We start from the raw sequence: 19,795 nt of genomic DNA on the forward strand, positions 1-19,795 counted from the left end.
GATGCTCAGTTTGGCTCCCAAGTGCCTGCCCTCAAACGCCAGGCTGCACCTGTCCTTGCCCCTGCCTGCCTTCCCTGGACATGGTCTCGGCACATGTGACGTGATCACATGGAATCCCAGAGAGGTAGGGCAGTCTGTCCAAAGTCACCCAGCAAAGCCATGACTGAGCCTCCCAACTCCTCACCCACAGCTTCCCGCCTCCTGCCACAGCCTGGACCCCATCTCCTTGTGCATCCCCCCACAACACACAGATATACCACAGCACGCCAAGGCCAGCTTCCCCCCGGGCAGGGTCTCCTCCACGTTGCCTGCAAGCCCTGCTCACCAGTCCTGGCCCCAGTCTTTGTAGGGCCCATGCCTCTGCTCATCTGATAAGTGGGTAGATAAGAAAAGTGATATTTTGTCTCCCAGGAAACCAACAGGTGACACAGCCAGAGCCCCCTAGAGGCACCGGGCCTTGCCCAACGTCCATCTGCAGATGGCTGCCTCAAGAGTTAGGAACACGGTTACCCGCACGCTGGGGGTAGGGAGGGCGGTTCTGTGGCCAGTTAGAGTTGTAACACATGCCATCTGTTAACACCTCACTGCATCCATGCTCTTGCCAGGATGAGGGGAAGGTGGACTTGGATCACCTGTGTGGTAGTAAGAGAGGCTCTGGTTTGTCCTGGCTTAGCAGGTGATCTGTGTGGAGATCAAGGTGGTACACGATCTCTGCCTCCCAGCACAGGGCCGGCCTGGTAGGCTCATGTACCCTCTTCAAGACTCTACCCTGCCATGTCTTTAAAACTCTGACTCCATCCAGGTATGTGGAAGAAGGCAGTAGCCAGAGCCCCACTCTTTCATACTGAGGTATGAGTAACACCTGCTTAGCCCTCTCTGGGCAGCCTGGGCAGGGTGCAGTCAGACACCTGGATCCTGGCCCTGTGGGAGCTCATCTGGGACCTTTCTTTTGAGGGGATCCCCCAGTCTACTTCGCCTCCCCAGGGGCAGTCAGAGCTGTTTCCTGGGGAGTAGATAGGTATCCTCCTTCCTCTGCAGGGAATGGGCTGCACACCAGACACCAGGCCAGGAGAGAGAAATGGACTGATGGGTTTGCTGTCCATGCGCTGTGTGGTCCAGGAGCTGCTCTTGGTGGAGGGACCCTGAACACAGGGCCTGCCTCCTCCTCCCCCATCCTCGCTCGTGCTGCTTGAGCTGGTGTCCTTTCCGTTCTCCAACTCAGCAAGCCTGTTCATGCCTTAGGCCTCTGCACATGCACTTGCTCTGTCTGGAATCTCCATGTCCACTCGAGCCTGACACCAGCAGGCCTCTGCTGGAATGTGCTCTGCTCTTAGGGGCCTTCCCTGGGCCCTCCCCATCCCTTCTGTCTCACCTGCAGTTACTGTGCTGCTTCTTTTGACCACTTACTTCTCACTCCCTGCTGTGTGCCTCACCAGGCAAGGAGCACCATGCTGGGGCTTTTAGGTGCCCAGCAAGGCTGGAGGTCACGCATAGAGCTGTACCCCGGGGGTCCTCGATTCTACCCTCCCCACTGCAGGAGCAAGCAGAGGCTCCGAGAAGCTGGTGCGAGCTCCCCACAGACACAGCCCATCTGGCTGATGGTCTCTTAATGGCAATGACCATGAGCCAGAGGCCACTGACAGGCTCCAAGCTGCCTTGGTGTCTCTGCACTGCAGTCTGAGTCCTGCCCCCCACAGCATTGAGGTGCAGGTTTCCCACCTATGGCGCTGATCCATCGGGCACCCCGGGGCGGGGGATGAGTTCTTAGGACTCTTCCCTTAGATACCTGCCTTGGCATCCCTCTTTATCTCTTGAACCCCTTACCACAGTAGGGAGTCCTGGCTGCTGCCCACCCCACCCCAATCTCCCCAAGTCTCCCAGATGATTGTCAGGGGCCCTACTTTGGACAAGAGGTAAGGCCTGGAGCCCTACAAGGCTGGCTACTGGCTGACTCTATTCAAGGCAGAGTAGAAGGGCAGCGTGTGTTGGTGTGTGCCTGGGTGGGTCCACACATGTGCACACAGACATGCACACCTGCCACATGCATGTGTAGGTTTGATGAAGACTTGGAAAGCTGGAGGCTGCTTGTGGAAGAACTGTAACCCCTGGGAAGCTCTTCAGTGAGGCGAGGCCCAGGAAGGCAGTGCTGCCCAGTGGGTAGAGAGTAGCCAGGGGCTATGTGTCCTGGTGTTCAGGCTCTGTCGCCCACAGGCAGTGATCCTAGGTGGAACCTGTCCCATGGCTCACTCTCCACTGGGCACTGGGGAATCTCAGCTGTGAATGCATGAGTCTCGAATGCCCCTGAGTGTGCATGCCACGAATGGCACGTCAAGCATCACCCAAGGTGCATGTGAATCCACCATTGCTGTTACTGCTCCCAAGTTGGAAGGGACATAGATGGATTTCTGCTGCTTGGAGAGAAACCTCCAAGTTGAAGGGCAGTGGATGAATTGCAAAGAGCCATAGCTGGGGCCCTGAAGACCTGGGGTTGAGCTCTCTGGCTTTGGCTTTCCCCATCCGTAAAATACTAGAAGTGTGACTGTGACCCTGACTGGTCCTGGACAAGAGCTGGCCCCACTCACCCAGGTTGAGCTTGGTGCAGTTCCCATGGAGCACCGGACACTTGTACACGTCTCCCGTCTTCTGGTGGCCATTAGTTTCCAGTGGGGCACCCACCACCAGCCTGGGGAGGATGAGAGGATGAGCAAAGACACCAACAGGGACCCGTTTCAGGCAGAGGACAAGGTCTGCTGGGTGATGGCTGGGAAGGGAGGAAAGGAGAGGATTTGGGGGAGATCCTGGGGCCACCCTCAGACTTCCACCTGAGGCCTGGGGGAGGGAGGCTGTGTATTCAGTGCTTGGTCATGGGCCTGGAGCCCAGGGCTGGGCCTGCTGAGAGGCAGACTGCAAGCCAATGGTCTGGAGGAAAGTCTGGCAGCAGAGTGGGTAATGCTTGAGGATTTTTTTTTTTTTAGATTCTGTTTTATTTATTTGAGAGAGAGAGAACAAGAATTCCCATCCTTTGGTTCATTACCCAAATGCCCATAACCGCCAGGGCCAAGGCTCAGTGAGTTAAGCCACCACCTGTGGTGCTGCTATCCCCTAGGAGTACAGGTCAGAGTCCGGCCGTTCCACTTCTGATCCAGTTTCCTGCTGAAGTGCCTGGGAAAGCAGCAGCAGATGGCCTATGTCTTTGGGCTCCTGCACTCACAGGATGGAGCTTCTGGCTCCTGGCTTTGACTTTGGTCACCACCAGCTCCTGGCAGCCCCTAATCCCCCTGACCCCCTCAATACCCCTGACAGTGAGGAGAAAGATGAAGCTCAGACCTCAGGGACAGGCAGAGCACGTGGGAGCAACCAGATTCCTGGAGGTTTGTAAGTTCCCTTCTGGAAGCTTCCTATTGCACAGCAGCACAGCTGGGAACAGCAGGGCCCTCCCTCATGTCCTGGCTTCCCAAGGTCAAGTAGAACTGGCCCAGGGAAGGGGCTGAGGACCCCTGCAGTCCCTACCCACCTCGGAAAGGGTGGGAGAACCAGCTCTGAAGGGCCGGGGGAACAGAGCTCTGTTTGGAATTAAGAATCTGTGAAATCGGAGCTGAGGTCTCTTCCCTGGGGAGTCAGATAATGACAGGCTCTAAAAATAGCCCCCTATTAAGTATGCGGATTTGGGACTGGCAGGAATTAATTGATCCCATAAAATCTGTTTGTCTAGACTACGACGTGAATTTTGGCTACTTGGTTCTGCAAGTGATTGTGTGGTCAAAACTGCTTCATTCTTTCCAGCAAGAGAGAAAGAGTGAGGGAGAGAGAAGGCAGGGTGGAGGAGAGGTTCAAGGAGAAGGAGATGGAGAGGGAGAGGGAGATGGGATGGGGAGAGAGAGAAACTGAGGCAGGTCATTGAGGGAAGCTGGGGTTCTTGTGGGCTTCCCAACCATCCTGATTGGTGCTCAAGCTCCCAGAGTTGTCCCCTGCTGGACACCACTGGCACAGGTCGTGGTGGGTGCATCCTGAAAGTAGGGGTGGTTTTTGGGGTGCCCCCACCGGGTGCCTCAAGGAGTATCAGGCACAGAGAGTACAGTCTAGATTAGAAGGCATGGGGGGCAGACACCTCACAATTCTCCCCATCTCACAGAGGGAAATACTGAGGCTCCCCGTGGCTAATTGGAAGGGAGCCCCCAAATAGGCAGTGAGATCCTTGGACTCTTCCTCCCAGCCATTCTGTCACCCACTGGCCATGTGGCCTTGGGAAGTCATTTAATTTTGTGGGCTTTGGTTTATCAGGCTGTAGAATGGGTCCACAATCCCTGCCTTCCACCTCTGTCCTCCTGGCCCTCCTTCCCCAGGGTCCTTGGTCCTTTATCTAGGGAGCAGGGTGAAGCTTATGTCTGCACAACACAAATACAGAAACGTCCCTCCCTCCCAGGCAGGGCTGGCAGAGCATCTGCTGTGTGTCCCCCATAGCTTTTTGTGCCCCGAAGGACAAAGCCCTGGGCTTGTCGGCTTCTCTGCTCCCAGGCGTGACGTGTGCCTGTTGGGCCTGAGGCTTGGAGGGGATGATTCAGTCTCACTTTGCGGGGATGGCTGCTGCGGTGTAGGGAAAATGTTCATGTCACCACCCCAACCCCTCCATCAACCCCAACACACCAGTCAAATCGTCCCTGGGGTCTGGCAGGCCTGTCATGCCCTGTGGCTTTAAGCCTTATATAGCCATCAGCACACAGCCTTGGGGCCCCGGGGCACGCTTCGTGGGCGCTGGCATGGGCTCCCACTCTGGCGGGTATGGCATGGCATGGCGGGGCCCTCCCCTCTCTCCGTGGCCTTGAGCATGAATCACCCACCGGCTGTGGGCTCCCAGCATTCCTGCCGTGGGGCCTGAGGCTGATGGGGGAACTGGCGGCAGGCCTTTCAGATGTAGCCTTGCAAGTCCTGTCTCTGGTGGCCATGTTCTAAGCACGGTGGGGAGGACACAGCCTGCTCACCCCCACCCCTGGCACTGGGCAACTCTGTGCCCACAGGATGTGGACTAAAAGATGTGACCCTTGGCTCCTGGGCCCTCCCACCCAACCCCCCATCTTATGCCCTCTCCAACTTGGCTCCTGGGTCCCCCGCTTGACTCCCCACATCATGTCCTCTCTGCCTTAGCTCCTGGGCACCCCTGCCGGACTCCACACCTCACCCCCTCTCTGGCCTCTGGGACCCTTTGTTCTTTCAAGGGCCATTGGGACAGGCACAGGTTGCAGAGCCAGGCTGGATCACCAGCTTGACAAGGACCAGCTGTCAGTTCCTGGACTTGAAGGCCCATCTTGTGGCTGCATGCTCAGGACCAGACCAAATGATTTCAGAGGTGTTCCTGCCCCTATTTGATCAGAACTCAACCTACCTCCTGCATCGCCTCGCTCCATCTTTCCAGGTGCTATGGTCCCCCGAACTGGAAATAGCGAAATCTTATCGGGAAGAGCGGAGACAGGCTCCACTGCCGCTAGCATGGTAAAATTGCAATGTCAGTTACACCAGGATATGACTGTCATCCTGTAGATTAAAAATTGACAATCCCATCTCTTTATAAGCTCCCATAGCTAGTGCTTTGTTTGTTTGTGTTCCTCAAGTGTATTCTTGTCAGTGACACCCCATGTAATGTGCATCAGCTCTTTCAAAAGCAGCACAAGTTCCCACCTCCTGCAGGAAGCCCTCAGTAATTGCCTCAGGCTTTCCCCACACAAACCAGCATGGGGTCTCTGCTGCCCAGTGGTGTGGTCCATGTTGTAGCATCTCCAGTTCCTGAGGTCTAAGATACCCTAGTGTGCTCTGCTGGGCCAGGCATGTCTAACTGTGTCCTGGCCAGACTCGGTGGGAGAGAAGCCCTTTGCCCCATAGCACCTTACCTCCGACATCCACCCAGAGAGGGACCCCTGTATGCCACATGATGTTGGCTGACATCACACATTGTCAGAGTTGGGGGCCGTGGGGACAGGGCAGTCCCTTAGTCTAGCATTGGGTGAACATCCCAGGCCCAGAGCGGGCCCAGGCAGGCGGTGTCCAGCCAGGACAGATACAGTCTCCTGGTCCCAGGACAACACTGTCCCCATGGCATAGGGTGGCACAGTTTCCCGTCCAGCTCTGCCTTCCACTAGCTGTGTCTGATGAGGCACGTCTGTACAGCTTAGCTTCCCAGCAGATGGACCACACGCACGGCCATGGGCACAGGGAGGCCACTGGACCTCCCATGCCAGGAAATGATCCTTCAGGCCAATAGCTTTCTTTGCAGCCAACGCCCTTGCTTCTGATCGCCAGCCTGGCAGGGCAGGCTTGGGGCATGGCAGCCACACTGGCCCGTCTCAGGGCTGGGACTGCACGTGTGGCGCCTTCTGCTCTTTCATTACAGAGAAGCACCTGGAAGCTTAACAGTTCAAGCCGGGCCTGGAGTCTGGCCCACAGCGTGTCCTGCTGCTGGATTCTCTCACGGGGCTGCGGGGCCTCTATCCCCCGCCCCCTGGGTGCCTCTATCCCACGTCTCCCCAGGCTGCTTCACTCTTTTCCTGAAACCTGATCGGGCATCAGGGTGGGATCCTGTGCTGGAAACACAGGAGAGCCTGTTCGTTTGCTTTGTGGCCTCGCCTCTCTCCCTATGGAAAATGCAGTGCGCTGCAGCCTGCCCGGCATGAGGGCGTGGCTGATGTGTTCAGCCTGCGGCTGGGGCAGGGTGGCCACAGCGGCTGCATGCCTGCTGGCTGGGACCCGGGTGTGGGACAGAGCCTGTCCCAGAGGGAGAAGTCAGCACCTGCGGGCCCTCCTGGGCTGGCAGCAGGGCTTGGCTCCCTGCCCTCTCTGGCCTGAGGGACCTGGGCAGGTTGAGTTCACATTAGTCGGCAGGGGAGGTGGGGTACTTCCGATGCGCAAGACATGGCATATCTGCAGACACAGAATATACAGTCTTCACCTGTGGGCTAAGGAACCCAGCAAGGCCTAAGCCTGAGGCTTTGGGATGGGTAACAGTAGCAACCTGGGAAGACTTCCTGGAGCAAGCAACTCCGGGGCAGAGACTTGCACCATGAACAGACAGCACTCAGATGAGGTGCGGCCAGGCCCATGGTAAGGAGGACGGCTCTCAGGGGGGTACCCCCCGCCACATGGCAGTAACACTTGCATGGGTTACTTCCAAGCTTCCTTCCATGGGACAGGCAGGGCATGGGCTGGACCCATAGGGCAGGGCATGTCCCTGTTTCCCCGGAGCTCGTGGCTTTGTTGACCCCAGGCGGGGCCCAGGCCATGCTCTCCTGCTCTTCCTCCCCACCCACACTCCTTGCACCCCGTTTCTTTCTCTCCCTTGTCCTCCATTGCAGTTAGAAGCTCTCAGTGTGGACAGTGGTCAGGTGCCTAGAGGGGTCGGCTAGTCCCACACTGTCCCCAGTGAGGAAGGGTATCTTCCTGCCCCTGATCACCCCCAGTGTCACCACTGCCTCTCGCAATCAGCCTGGGAAGGGAGTAAGCCCATGAATCCAGGAGAACCCCAGGCCCTCTTAGTTACAATGAGTCTCAGTGTTTCTGTCTACTGGGCTTTAACCTCACCTGGGGATGCTTAAAATTCAAAATTCCAGGTTTGATCTTGCGAGAAGCTGTTTTGCTGCACATTGTTTTGTAATGTTAAGAGTCTGGACACGCGTGTTTGAGACGTAAAGTTTTACCAATGCTTTGATTGGCACTTGGCTACCTGCAGGTACCGAGTCAGCTGCAGACGGCTGTTCGCTCCAGCCTTGAAAATTCACTTGGGAGGCAATCCTGCTGGGTCAAGCACTTGGGTTCCTGCCTCCCACATATTAAGACTCTGGTCTGGCCTCAGCCTGGCCCAGTCTTGGTTGTTGTGGGCATTTGGGGAATGCACCAGCAAACAGGACATCTCTCTCTTTGTCTTAGTCTCTCCCTGTCACTCTGCCTTTTATCAATCAATTAGAAATAAAGTTAAGCACCCAGAGTCCTAAAGGCAACCCTTTTTGGAGCCCAAGGAGGGTTGGCAGGATCCTGCTGCCCCAGCACCCTTGAGGGAGGTGGCGGTGGCCCTTGGTGGCCCTATCTCACCAGGGCTGAGCACACTGAGAACCTGTGAGGGCTCCGTTTGTTTTCTCAGCAGCCCCAGGAGGAGGCTTCCTGTTCACAGAGGTCCCAGGTCACCCCCAACATGGTGAAGGGTCCCAGTGGGCTCCATGGCACTGGAGACAGATAGATCCCATGGTCCCCCAAATACATGATTTCAAAAGACAGGGACTGAGAAGCCTGGGAGGTCTGCTTTCTGCTACTGTGTGTCTGTCTGTGCATGTTGCAGGTAGAAACATCTGCAAGCTCTCAGGAGCTGGGTGCAGGCACTTCACCTGACAGGAAATGGGAGTTGGGTGTGCAGCGGGCCAAGGCACAGGTTCAGGGAAATGAAGTGTTTGTCCCGCCACCTGTCCACTTGTCCACTAGCTGTGCGCTCAGCAGCTTGTGTCCTAGACGCTCAATGAGGCTCTGGGCCTGCCAAGCAGGACATTCGCTACAGGCACCTGAGGTGGGAGGCAGACGGCAGGTGGGGTGAGCTCTGGGGCAGATGCTGGTCTCCCTCTGGCTTATGCCTTACAGCTGATAGTAGAGATTTGAACCTCAAGAAACCCTGTCTCCATGCCAGAGTCATCAGGGACCCTCCCTGCCTTCTTGTCTTTCTCTCTTTAGATTTATTTATTCAACTGAAAGATAAAGTTAGAGAGACAGAGATATGTTCCATCCATTGGTTTACTCCCACATGGCTGCAATAGCCAGGAGCTGGGCTAGGCCAAAGCCAGGAGCTGGGACCTTCCTCTGGATCTTTGCCACGTGGGTGCAGGGGCTTATGGACTTGAGCTTTACTGCTTTCCCAGACGCATTAGCAGGGAGCTGGATTGGAAATGGCAAGCCGGGACAAGAACCCATGTCCAAATGGGACACCAGCATCACAGCTTAACACACTGATTCACACTGCTGGCCCTTGCAGGCCCAGGAGGTTGTAGACCAGGTGTGCAAGCTCTGCCTTAAGGGCCGGAAGCCAGGTCCATGTCCAGGAGGCAGTGACAGCCTGGGTCGGTGGCATCCACGAAACTGAGTGTCCAGTGACGTGGTTTCCATTGGGCTGCTTAGAGGCTGTGAGTGACTCAGCGCTCACTTCTGCTTTGCTGATGACAGAATACACGCCTGCTCGTAACCTGCAAGATCTTTGATCTTGCTTAACACCCTGAAGTAGGTACGTTCACTCCCATTTGACACAGGAGCTTCTCTCCAGGCCTCCCCGGAGGGGCAGAGCCTCTGCACCTCCACCTTGGCTCTTGAATATCTTCTGAAGGGCTAAACGTCCCTGCCCCCACCGGGGTCATGCAACACGGTCAGCTTTGTCCCCCCAGGGACAGTGGCTTCAGTGCCCATGGTCAGCACCAACAGGGTCTCTTGGTAAGATGAAACTCTTGGCGCGCTGCCTACATGGTGTGAAAAGTAAGGGACCGGGGGTTGGGGGGGTTGGAGCAGGAAGGGGAAGCTGCCATGTACAGATGTGTCATGGGGCCCATGCTTGCAGGGGCAGCAGCTCCCAAGAGGCCCAGTTTGCATGTGGCTCAGCTCCCTGCATCCCCAAAGGTTTGGCCCAGCTCAACTGTATCTGTCAGCAGGCTTAGGGCCAAGCAGCAGCAATGGGCAGACCTTGCCTACTTTGGGCACCTTCTCCCTCCTAGGATGCTCCTGCTGGCCATTACCCAGGTACCTCTGTCTGTTCACCTGTGCCTACCCTTGCGGACCCTGTTCCAGTGCCCCCTCCGTGCAGCCCTGCAGACACCCTAGGCAGAGGCTGTGTCTGCTGTGATCACCACTCTCAGGCTGCAGGCCGTGAAGTCGTGTCTCAGGAGGAGAAGGGCCTTGGGCCAAGGGGCTCCAATATGAGAAGAGGCTGGGCAAGCGAAGGTCGTTTGAGGTCTGAGAGAAGGATCTAGAAAGCCTTGATGGAGAAAGTAGCCTTGTCAAGATGAATGCAATTAGCACCAGTTCATATTTTGCTTTGTGTGGGTTTTCACTGATTCCAAGGATTTGAGCGCCGCCTCCTCAGCGGCCTGCGTGCTACTGGAGAGTGAAACCGCGTCTTACTCAGACCAACTTTCTGCAGAGTCTGGAAAGTCTACTCACAGATGCCCAGGAAACAAATATTGGTCGGAATGACTTCTATCTGGGGAGAGTCGTCTCAGCTTTGTCCCTAACCGCGCCCAGCATGTGAAGCACGTGGGCGGATCTCATCTCACGTCGACTGGAGCTGGAGGAAGATTTCAGTCATGAGTTCAAGTGTCTCAGGAGCGGCCCCAGGAGCACCTGCCACAGGCCAGGGTTATGTTCCTGATTTCAAGAAGAACGGCAATGAAATGGGCAAAGAGTGTTCAGGTAGAGAAATCCTTGGAAAGAAGCATACAGAATCCAGTGATGGGAAGGATGTCAGAGAAGGTGTCTCAGAGGAGGTGATGGCCAAGGTTGTAAAAGAATATGAAAGAGGGTCTGGTGCAGTAGCCTGGCAGCTAAAGTCCTTGCCTTAATTGCGATGGGATCCCATATGGACGCCGGTTCTAATCCCAGTGGCCCCGCTTCCCATCCAATTCCCTGCTTGTTGGCCTGGGAAAGCAGTCGAGTATCCTGCACACTCATGAAAGACTCGGAAGAAGCTCCTGGCTTCAGATTGGCTCAGCTCCGGTCATTGAAGCCACTTGGGGAATGAATTATCGGATGGAAGATCTTCCTCTCTGTCTCCCCTCTCTGTGTATCTGACTTTCCAATAAAAGTAAAATAAATCTTTAAAAGAGAATCAAAACTACTTAAAAAAAAAAGTATGAAAGAGGGCCTGATTAGCCACCACCTGCAATGTAGCATCCATGTGGGAACACAGGCTCCGGTCCTGGCTGCTCTGCTCCTGACACAGCTGCCTGCTATTACAACCTGGCAAAGCAGCAGAAATGGCCTTCTTGGGCCCCTGCCACTCACGTGGGAGTCCGGGATGGAGTTCCAAGTTCCTGGCTTTGGCGTGGTCCAGCCTTGGCTGTGGAAGGCATTTGGGGTACGAGTCAGCAGGTGGGAGATCTGTGTCTTTATCTCCGTGTGTTTGTCTCTCTCCCACCTCTTCCTCTTTCAAATAAATAAAAAACGTCTTAAAAAATTTAATCTTACAATATCAGAAAAAGAAAGACTATGAAGGAGGGCTTTGGATTCCAGCTGTGAACAACTCTGGAAGCTGAATGAGAATGCAGGCAGCAGGCCTTTGCAGGCACTGGACCGCAACCAAAGCAGAGCACAATATCTGAGAACACAGCATGCCTGGCCCCGCTCGGCCTTGCCTTCTTTCTGAGGGCACTCTTCTGTTGTATCGCAGGGGAAGGAGTGTAGACTGAGAGTGGGAGTCTCCCTGGATGGAGAGGAGGCCCAGAGCTGGGGTGACCAACACCTGGGAGCAGCAGGGACCCAGAAAGGAGAGAGCCTTGGGAGAAGAGCTCCTCAGCCTCTGTTAAAGTTTCCCTAGGACCTGGGCTGACTCGGATATGTCTTTTAAGGACTAGCCATTGAGGGCAGAATTTTTAGAGCTTGCCTTCCGGAGTTGGGCTATGGTGGGGTCTGTGCCCTTCCCAAGTGGGGAAGTCTTAGTGAATACCCTGGGATTTGACGAGACTGGAAAACTTCTGTGCTCCAAAAGAAAAGACCCCTGTGTGATGAGTGAGGGCAAAATCAGGTTCGACTTGTGCTAGCCGAGATCCAAACCCTGCGGTAAGAGCTGCACGGGGTCACTAACTGCCTAGCAGAGCGAAATGCAGCCTTCCTGCATGTATGGCAGCACAGTCTAGTCTCTACAACAGATCATCCGTACTACGCAGCAAAGAATAACAAGCCACTGTGCAAAGAATCAAGTTGCTGATAACCATGAGATCAAACAGCCACTAGAAGCAGACCAGAGAGGACCCAGACATGTGAGTGAACGAATACTCAAAGCATGATCCGTGTTAAGGAAAAAAAGGGTAAAGGATGAAGTAAGGGGATAGGCAGAAACTATAGAAAGAATCAAAAGGAAAGCCAAAAAATAAAATTACCTCACAGAGTGTATGGCGTGGGTTTAGCTGCACACTGGATACAGCAGAAAGCAGTGTTAGTGGCCTTTAAAGCAGATTAATAAAAGAACCGAGTGTGAGGTTTACTAAGGGAGAAATGGAATAAAACAAAAAGGGGCTATATGGGGAACAGGACAAGACAGCATAGCACACTCAGTTGGAGTCTGAAAAGAAAAAGGAGATCAGAAATGAGACAAAAGGTAAGTAACTTTCCAAATCTGATGAAAAATATCAACTACAGCTTTAAGAAACTTAGGAAACCCCAGGAAGAACAAATACAAACAAAAGGATACTTCATGGCATCAGAGCCAAACTACTCGCACTGGACAAACAGGAATGCAACCACACACACACACACTCACACACACACACACACACACACACACACACACACACACACACACCTATGTGGAAGACGGCCCATGTGGCCAGGCAGACAGACAGACAGACAGACAGACACACACACACACACACACACTCACACACACACTCACACACACTCACACTCACACACACACTCACACTCACACACACACACACACATTCACACACACACACACGACCTCCAAAAGAATCATGACAAAAGGCAGGTTTCTGGTGCCACTGGGATGTGCTGTGCTGGAATGCCTAGCTTTGTGTCCTAATTCTGGCTTCCTTCCTGCTAATGAGCAAGTGATGGCTCCAAGACTTGGCTTGAGATCCTGACTCCTGGACACTAGGAAAACGTCTGTCTCTGCCTCTAAAATGAATAAATAAACAACTATTAAAAAGAACAATGACAAAGCCACAGGTTAATGCCTCAACAGAAACTACAAGTCCAGAAAACAAAGAATGGCTGAAAGAAAAACTGCCAGCCTAGTAGTGAGGGTGTTACTCAAAAAAATAAAGATGGAAAAAAGATTACTAAAACCGAAAGGATTATGGTAAGAATATCTGCACTACCAGTAACACTGGAAGAGAGCTCTTTGACTGGAGAAAACTTCAGAAAACATGGAAGATTTCTGTGACAATATGAAGACCACCATAAAGGGTAACTCTTTGGGTAAGCAGACATAACTGATGATGCTTTACAGCAGCCACAATAATACCTTGTGGAACTTGTAACAGATGTGAAGGTAAGACGTACCACAAAACTGAGACAAAGACTAGGACAGGCAACTGTAATCAAACCATGACAAAGTTCTAGTGTTACCCAGGAAATGGCAAAAGTACTCCTTTAAAGTGGATTCTAGCAAAGCAAGAATACATAAGACCAGTAAAAGAGAGTACAAATAAAAGCTAACAGCATAGAAGAAAAATAGTCAAAAGAAGTTCAGAAAAGAGAAATGCAGGGGCAAAGAAATAGATGAGACAAACGGAATCCACATGATGGAATTCAGTCCAGCTCTCAGTCATTGCACTAAGGGCAACGAGTCAGTTAGAAGGAAGGGGTTTCTGGACCAGATTAAAAACAGCGCACACTATTTACAAAAGACATACTTTAGACTCAAGAACATGGAAAAGCTGAAACTAAAAAGCATGAAAAAGAGAATCCCCATTTTGGCAAAAAGATAGCTGATGTGGCAATAATAACACAAGACAGAGTAGATTAAAATGCTAGAAACATTAAAAGAAGAAGAATAGCTTATCATGTTAAATGGATTAATTTAATAGGATAGATAACAGTGAAAAATTTGCGACTGTCTAAATAACATAGCTTCAAAATATATAAAGCAAAAACTGACAGCATTGAAAGGGGAGATGAGGCAAAATGCCAACGATGGCTAGAAAATTTAATATGAAAGAAGAAAAAAGGTAAGGATGTGGATGATTTCAATATCACAAACAAACTTGATTTTTTTTAAGATTTATTTTATTTTTATTGGAAAGGCGGATACACAGAGAAGAGAGACAGAGAAGATCTTCCGTCCAATGATTCTCTCCTCAAGTGAGCGCAACGGCTGATGCTATGCCGGTCCGAAGCCAGGAGTCTCTCTGGGTCTCCCGCGCAGGTGCAGGGTCCCAAAGCCTTGGGCCATCCTTGGCTGCTTTCCCGGGCCACAGGCAGGGAGCTGGATGGGAACAGGGGCCGCCGGGATTAGAACCGGCGCCTATATGGGATCCCGGGCATTCAAGGTGAGGACCTTAACCACTGTGCCATTCCGCCAGGCCCAACAAACTTGATTTTTATATATGCATGTATTTAATAAATTATAGATATGCAGCCTTTTCAAATGCACGTAGAGTTAACTGAGATTGGGCTCAGCAAGATGGCGCAATGGCTTAAATCCTCACCTTGCCAGCAAAAGGAGCCTGGTTTTTATCCAGCTCCTGTCCCTGCTTGTGGCCTACAAAACAGCAGAGGATGGCCCAGAGCCTTGGGACCCTGCGCCCAAATGGGAGACCTGGAAGAAGCTACTGGCACTTGGCTTCAAATCGGTTCAGCTCCAGCTGTGGTGGCCACTTGGGGAGTAAGCTAGTGGGTGGAAGAGTTTTCTGTCTGTCTCAACTTCTCTCTATAAATCTGTCTTTCCAAAAAAAAAAAAATTTTTTTTTTAAAAAAGCAAGCTTGATCAAGAACAAGAAAGACAAGGCAAAGTACCAATGAGAGAAACAAAAAAGACAACAGGAAGTTAACATGAATCATAACTCGTTAACAGAATCTAACAATGGACAAATAGTTTCCGAAACACAAATTGCTAAAATGAACCCAAGCAGCAACAAGGTTTCTGAATAGTCCATTATCTTCAAGAAGTTGAATCTATAGCTGAAATTCTTCCCACAAGAAAGCTCCAATGCTTTACTGGCAGGTCTTTCTAAATATTTAAGGAAACAGAATACAAATCTCATGTTATTCTAAAGAATAGAAAGGTGGATAACACTTTCCAATATTCCTGGAAAACACGGATCATTTAAAAAATATTTTCATTTTGTCTGAAAGAGAGAGAGAGAAATCGTCTATCCCCTGGGTTCAGTCCACTGATGCCCACAGCAGCTGGGGCCAAACCAGGAGTTTCATCTGTATCTCCCTCCTGGGTAGCAGGGCCCAGGCACTGGGAATCACAGCAAGCTGGAAGTGGAGGTGGAGCTGCTCCTGGACCCTAGACACTCGGCTGGGATGTGGATATCCCTAGCAGCATTTTAACCGCTGCACCAAACGCCTGCCTGCAGCATACTTGGTGAGATCTGAACAACTGTCATGTAAAAACCCAATGGGGATATTAGAAAAAAACCAAACTTTATAGACCAATACAATTCATAAAGTAAAACAAAAACAGATATCGCAGAGAGACAAAATCCCTAAGCACACATGGCGACCATGTGGGGCTTATCCCAGGAATGCAAAATTGGTTTAATACCAAAAGCACTCGTCCATCCATCCATCCATGAAATTAACCACATTAACAGAACAAATAAGGACCACATAATCATTTCAACTGTTGCAGGGAAAGGATCTGGTAAAATTCAATCCTGTTCACGATTAAGGGAGAAAAATTCCAGAAGACTAAGCCAATAGAACACTTCTTCCATCTGAACGTATCTAAAAAAATGAATAAACTATAGTCAACATCTTATCTAACTATGTGAATTTGGAAGTTATCCCTTTGACAATGGGAATAAGAAAGAATGTTCAGAATTACCACTTCATTTAAACCTTTCACTGAAAGTTTAGTCAGTTCAATTAGGAAAGAAAAATAAAGGTAGAAAGATTGAGAAAGAAGAAATAACACTGTTATTATTATTTCAGATGATCTGATTGGGTCAAAAGAAAGCCTAAAATAATCTACAAATAAGCCATTAAAAATAATAAAACACTTTAGCCAAGTTGTAAGATAAAATGCACAGAAATAAACAAAATATGCAAAAGTCTACTATGTTTTTATGGACTAGCAAGCAAGATTGGAAAATGAAATAAAAATATTCATTTTTAATACAGTAAGTGCACATATGTAAGAATTAGTGTAATGAAAGTTATGCAAGACTTTCACATTGAAAATTTCAAAGACTCATTGAGGGGAATTTCGAAAAACTGAATAAATGAAAGGTTATGTATATTCATGACTTGAACATACGTTCTTAAAATTTCATTTCTTCCTAAACTTGTATACGAACTCAGAACAACATCAACCAGAATTTCAACTCATTTTACTGGGGGAAAATTGTCAAACTGATTCTGAAATTCACATGGGAAGAACCTAGTGTCATGAAAAGCACCTTGTCAACAAAAACCAAATATGAACAAGTCTCCCTGCATGACCTGAAGACTGGGAGACTACAATGACCCAAATAGCTTTTTGTTGGTGACAGATTAGATATCTGGATGAACGGAATAGAACAGCATCAAAAAATAGTCCTACCTATATATGAGCAATTAAAAACGAGTTCATTTTCCCATTAGAAGACACAGAGAAAGATGTCAGTAGTGGCTTCATTCAAAATAGCCCCACATGAAGACAAGCCAAATAACCATCAACAGTAGGATTGAATAAATAAATACAGATACATTAGTTTTCTAGAATATTACACAAATGTGAATGTGTGACACACGAAACATTCTTGGAGATACAATGTTGAGTAAAAGCAGTCAAATACAGTGAGTCCCACCTGGTAGAATATCATCCAAGTAAAGTCCTAAGCAGATGAAACCCATCATGGTGAGAGGGGTTGGTGGGCACTCACAGGGTCGTGTTCCAGGCACTGCACATGTGTGTGTAGGCACAAGCAGAAGCTTGCAGCATTATACACTAAAGTTACTTTATTGATGCAAGTCATCCTTTCATAGAAAGATAATATGATACTCCTTTTCTAAAAAGTAGGAGAGAAAAGGAAGTAAGCAAAAAAGAAGACTTGGGAGGAGAATTACCGAAATTGGGCAGCTGGAGTGGGTGGAGAAGGTGGGAGGAGGGAGAGCTGGGAACCTCAGCAGGTGTAGCAGGCAGGGGGCAGACCGGGAGAAGGTGGCAGAGGGCAGGCCTCCCCACCGCCCCCCCCCGCTGCTGTCATCATTTTCCGGGATTTATTATTCATAAGGTCCTTCTCAAAGTGGAACCTGTCACCAAAGTGGAGGCTTGGCACCTGCCACTCCAGCTGTGGGGGTGTGGAGTGGGGTGCTCTCCTGGGTGAGTGATCTCCTGTCTCCATGGCCATATAACCTTGGTTAATATGCTAAAAGAGCCCAGTCACTGACTGGCATGCATGAGCTGATCATACAATAAAGTGTACTGTGATTGTAAAATGGGGAGGTTTGTCATTTCCTTCTCTTGGTTGCCCCTGCTTGGAGGTATCCTGGGTTTTTCTAACCCCAACACTCCCAACTCTCACCCCACCGCCTCAGCCTCGCTCTGCTTGCTTTTGCCTCAGCCTGACTAAGCTCTACTGTCCATCCCTTAGGGTGGGAAGACACCCCAAAGGCTCCCCTCCTGGGCAGGAGTAGAGGTACTGTTCCTAGTTGCGGTGACATGGGTCACTGAGAGGCATAGCCAGGGGCCAAGGATGAGTCCCCAGAAGCCTAGCACTTGCACTGTCACACAACCTGTTCCAGTTTCACAGATGGGAAGACTGAGGGCCAGACCCTGAACTCTCAGGGTGCACAGCTGGGACAGGGTGAGATCACTGGAAATGGAGTGGCAGGCAGTGGGGGTGGGATAGGGTGTTAGCATCTGGGAGAGAAATGCGTAGGAGGTGGTCGCACTGGGGGGGCAAGGTGTAGCCAGCGCTGGGGGCGGGCCTCACTCACCACTTCTGGTCGCCGATGTCATGCTGCTGCACCGTGTAGCCAAAGAAGGCACTCCTGGAGCCTGCGATGATCCGGGGCTTCTTGGTGTCCATGTTAAAGGAGTCTGTGAACCCTGGGGCAGGGGCAGAAGCAGAGGAGAGGCAGGAGTCAGGCCAAGGAGAGAGGTAGTGACCATACCTGCAGGAAGGACAGTAGCTCCTCTGAGAAGCATAACACAGTTGACATGGTCTGTGCTGGGGAGACCCTACAGTCTGATGGGAGAGGCCTCCTAGGGAGAGCCCATAGACTGGTAGGGGAGGCACAAAAACCTGTTCGAAGGAAGATGTGGTTTCTGTCCCACTAAGTCCCTTGCCCCACTCCCAGCTCCAATCCTGCTTCTTCCAGCTTCTGTTGGTCTCTTCTTCATTCCTTCCCCTCTCTCTCCTCTTTCTCTCCTTCCTCCCTTCCCTCATGTCTGCCTGATAAAGAGTCAGAAAACTGGTTTCCCACGGCCTTGCCCAAGCCTGGGACTGCTGGCTGACCTCTTTTCTTCTGAGCCCATCTGCGAGACTCTGTCTGGCTGTAACAGTGACTGTCACTTCACTGGGGCAGCTAAGGACAAAGCAGTGAGAAGTTCCATCATTCTTTAGCCCTGCCATCCCACACCCACCCAGTCCTCTCTGATGGGCTAAGTCACATAAGCCCTGGCCCGCTGATTGGCTAAGTAACATGTCAATGAACCAATTCTTCCAGTGGAAGCCTATATGTGATTGGTCCCCACCCCTAGAACTCATGTGGAGGTTCAAGTCCACCATCAAGGTGTTAGCAGTGGCCAGGGGAACATGTGCAGATCCAAGGGCTGCATTCAGGATTGGAGTCAGCGGGCCAGGGACCACTGAAACCTGGATCAGCTCTTGCAAGGCGTGAGCTGCGATTCTAGGGATTGGACAGATCCCTGTGAAGTGGTTGCTCAAGCCAAATGACATTTGATGTTTGGCGTCTTCTGCATGGGCCTCCACTGGCCAGTCTCACATACCTTCTTGCCACAAAGATGCTGTCAGCCAGCCCCGAGGCTCTCATTCATCGCAAACCAAGCAGATCCCAGCACAACATGGTTGGGCTTCTAGAATCATTCAGACTCATGTGTTTTGTTATAGTAACAGAAAATGCACCAAGATGACCACATTGGGCTTCTCTGTGTCCTCACGCCTGCCACCCTCTACCCTCACAGGGCCTGGAAGGAAGGAGCCAGCAGAGCCTGCCCTTGGCCAATGCACTTGGTACAGCAGAACTGGAACCTCAGGGACGGGACCCTGTGACTGCTTCTTCCCCACAGGCACATGTTGGGGTGTGCCTAGCATTGGTCCCCATCCAAATATGCCTCTGTTTTGCTGTTACCACTAATAGGACCACCAGACATGGGACTCTAGATATGTAAGGGGTGGGATCCTGGCAGGAGCTTTGAGATAAGTGAAGCCCAGCAACAGAGAAGCTCTGACACTTCTGGGGAACACTTCAGCTGTAGGCATGCTGCCATTTGGTCTGCATGACAACCCTGGTCAGCACAGCTGAAGCTGCCCCCACCCCCAGGCCCCAGATCATGGCCCATGGGGTGGGGAGTAGATTCGGCAGGGAGGCTTCTTCCATACTTCTTGTCTGCAAGGTCAAGGGTGAGGCCCTGGACACACACTCGAGCAGTCTACAGAAACCAAGTTTGCTTATGCCTCTTGGATTATCCAGCAAATAGACACAGTCCTGACAGGCCTATCCTCAGAGCTGTAGAACCGGACGCCGCAGAGGTACAACCGGCAGACTTGCCAGTAGGGACTTTTGTTGCTACTTCACTTACCCATACAACCATTAGTGCTGCCAGGAGCACTAAATTAGGAAAGATGGTCTGGGCTCAGTGGGCAGTAGTGTGGCTGATGAGCAGTACTTGCTGGGCGGGGGGCAGGAGGGGCACAGGGCAGCAAGCAGC

General features: G+C 51.4%; 1 protein-coding gene across 1 annotated transcript in view; it reads right to left on the reverse strand.

Moving 5' to 3' along the window:
* ITGA11 (integrin subunit alpha 11) overlaps nucleotides 1-19,795 on the reverse strand; it is an 85,491-nt gene that overhangs the window by 48,642 nt on the left and 17,054 nt on the right. The window contains exons 2-3 of the mRNA XM_040968964.1: nucleotides 17,839-17,950; nucleotides 2,583-2,683 (exon numbers count right to left, since the gene is read on the reverse strand). Of these exons, the coding sequence (XP_040824898.1) occupies nucleotides 2,583-2,683; nucleotides 17,839-17,950 (213 nt within the window). The remainder of the gene's footprint in view (nucleotides 1-2,582; nucleotides 2,684-17,838; nucleotides 17,951-19,795) is intronic.

Source organism: Ochotona curzoniae, unplaced genomic scaffold, assembly GCF_017591425.1.
Source record: "Ochotona curzoniae isolate NIBS_2020 unplaced genomic scaffold, NIBS_Ocur_1.0 scaffold_4701, whole genome shotgun sequence".
NCBI classification, from domain to species: domain Eukaryota; kingdom Metazoa; phylum Chordata; class Mammalia; order Lagomorpha; family Ochotonidae; genus Ochotona; species Ochotona curzoniae.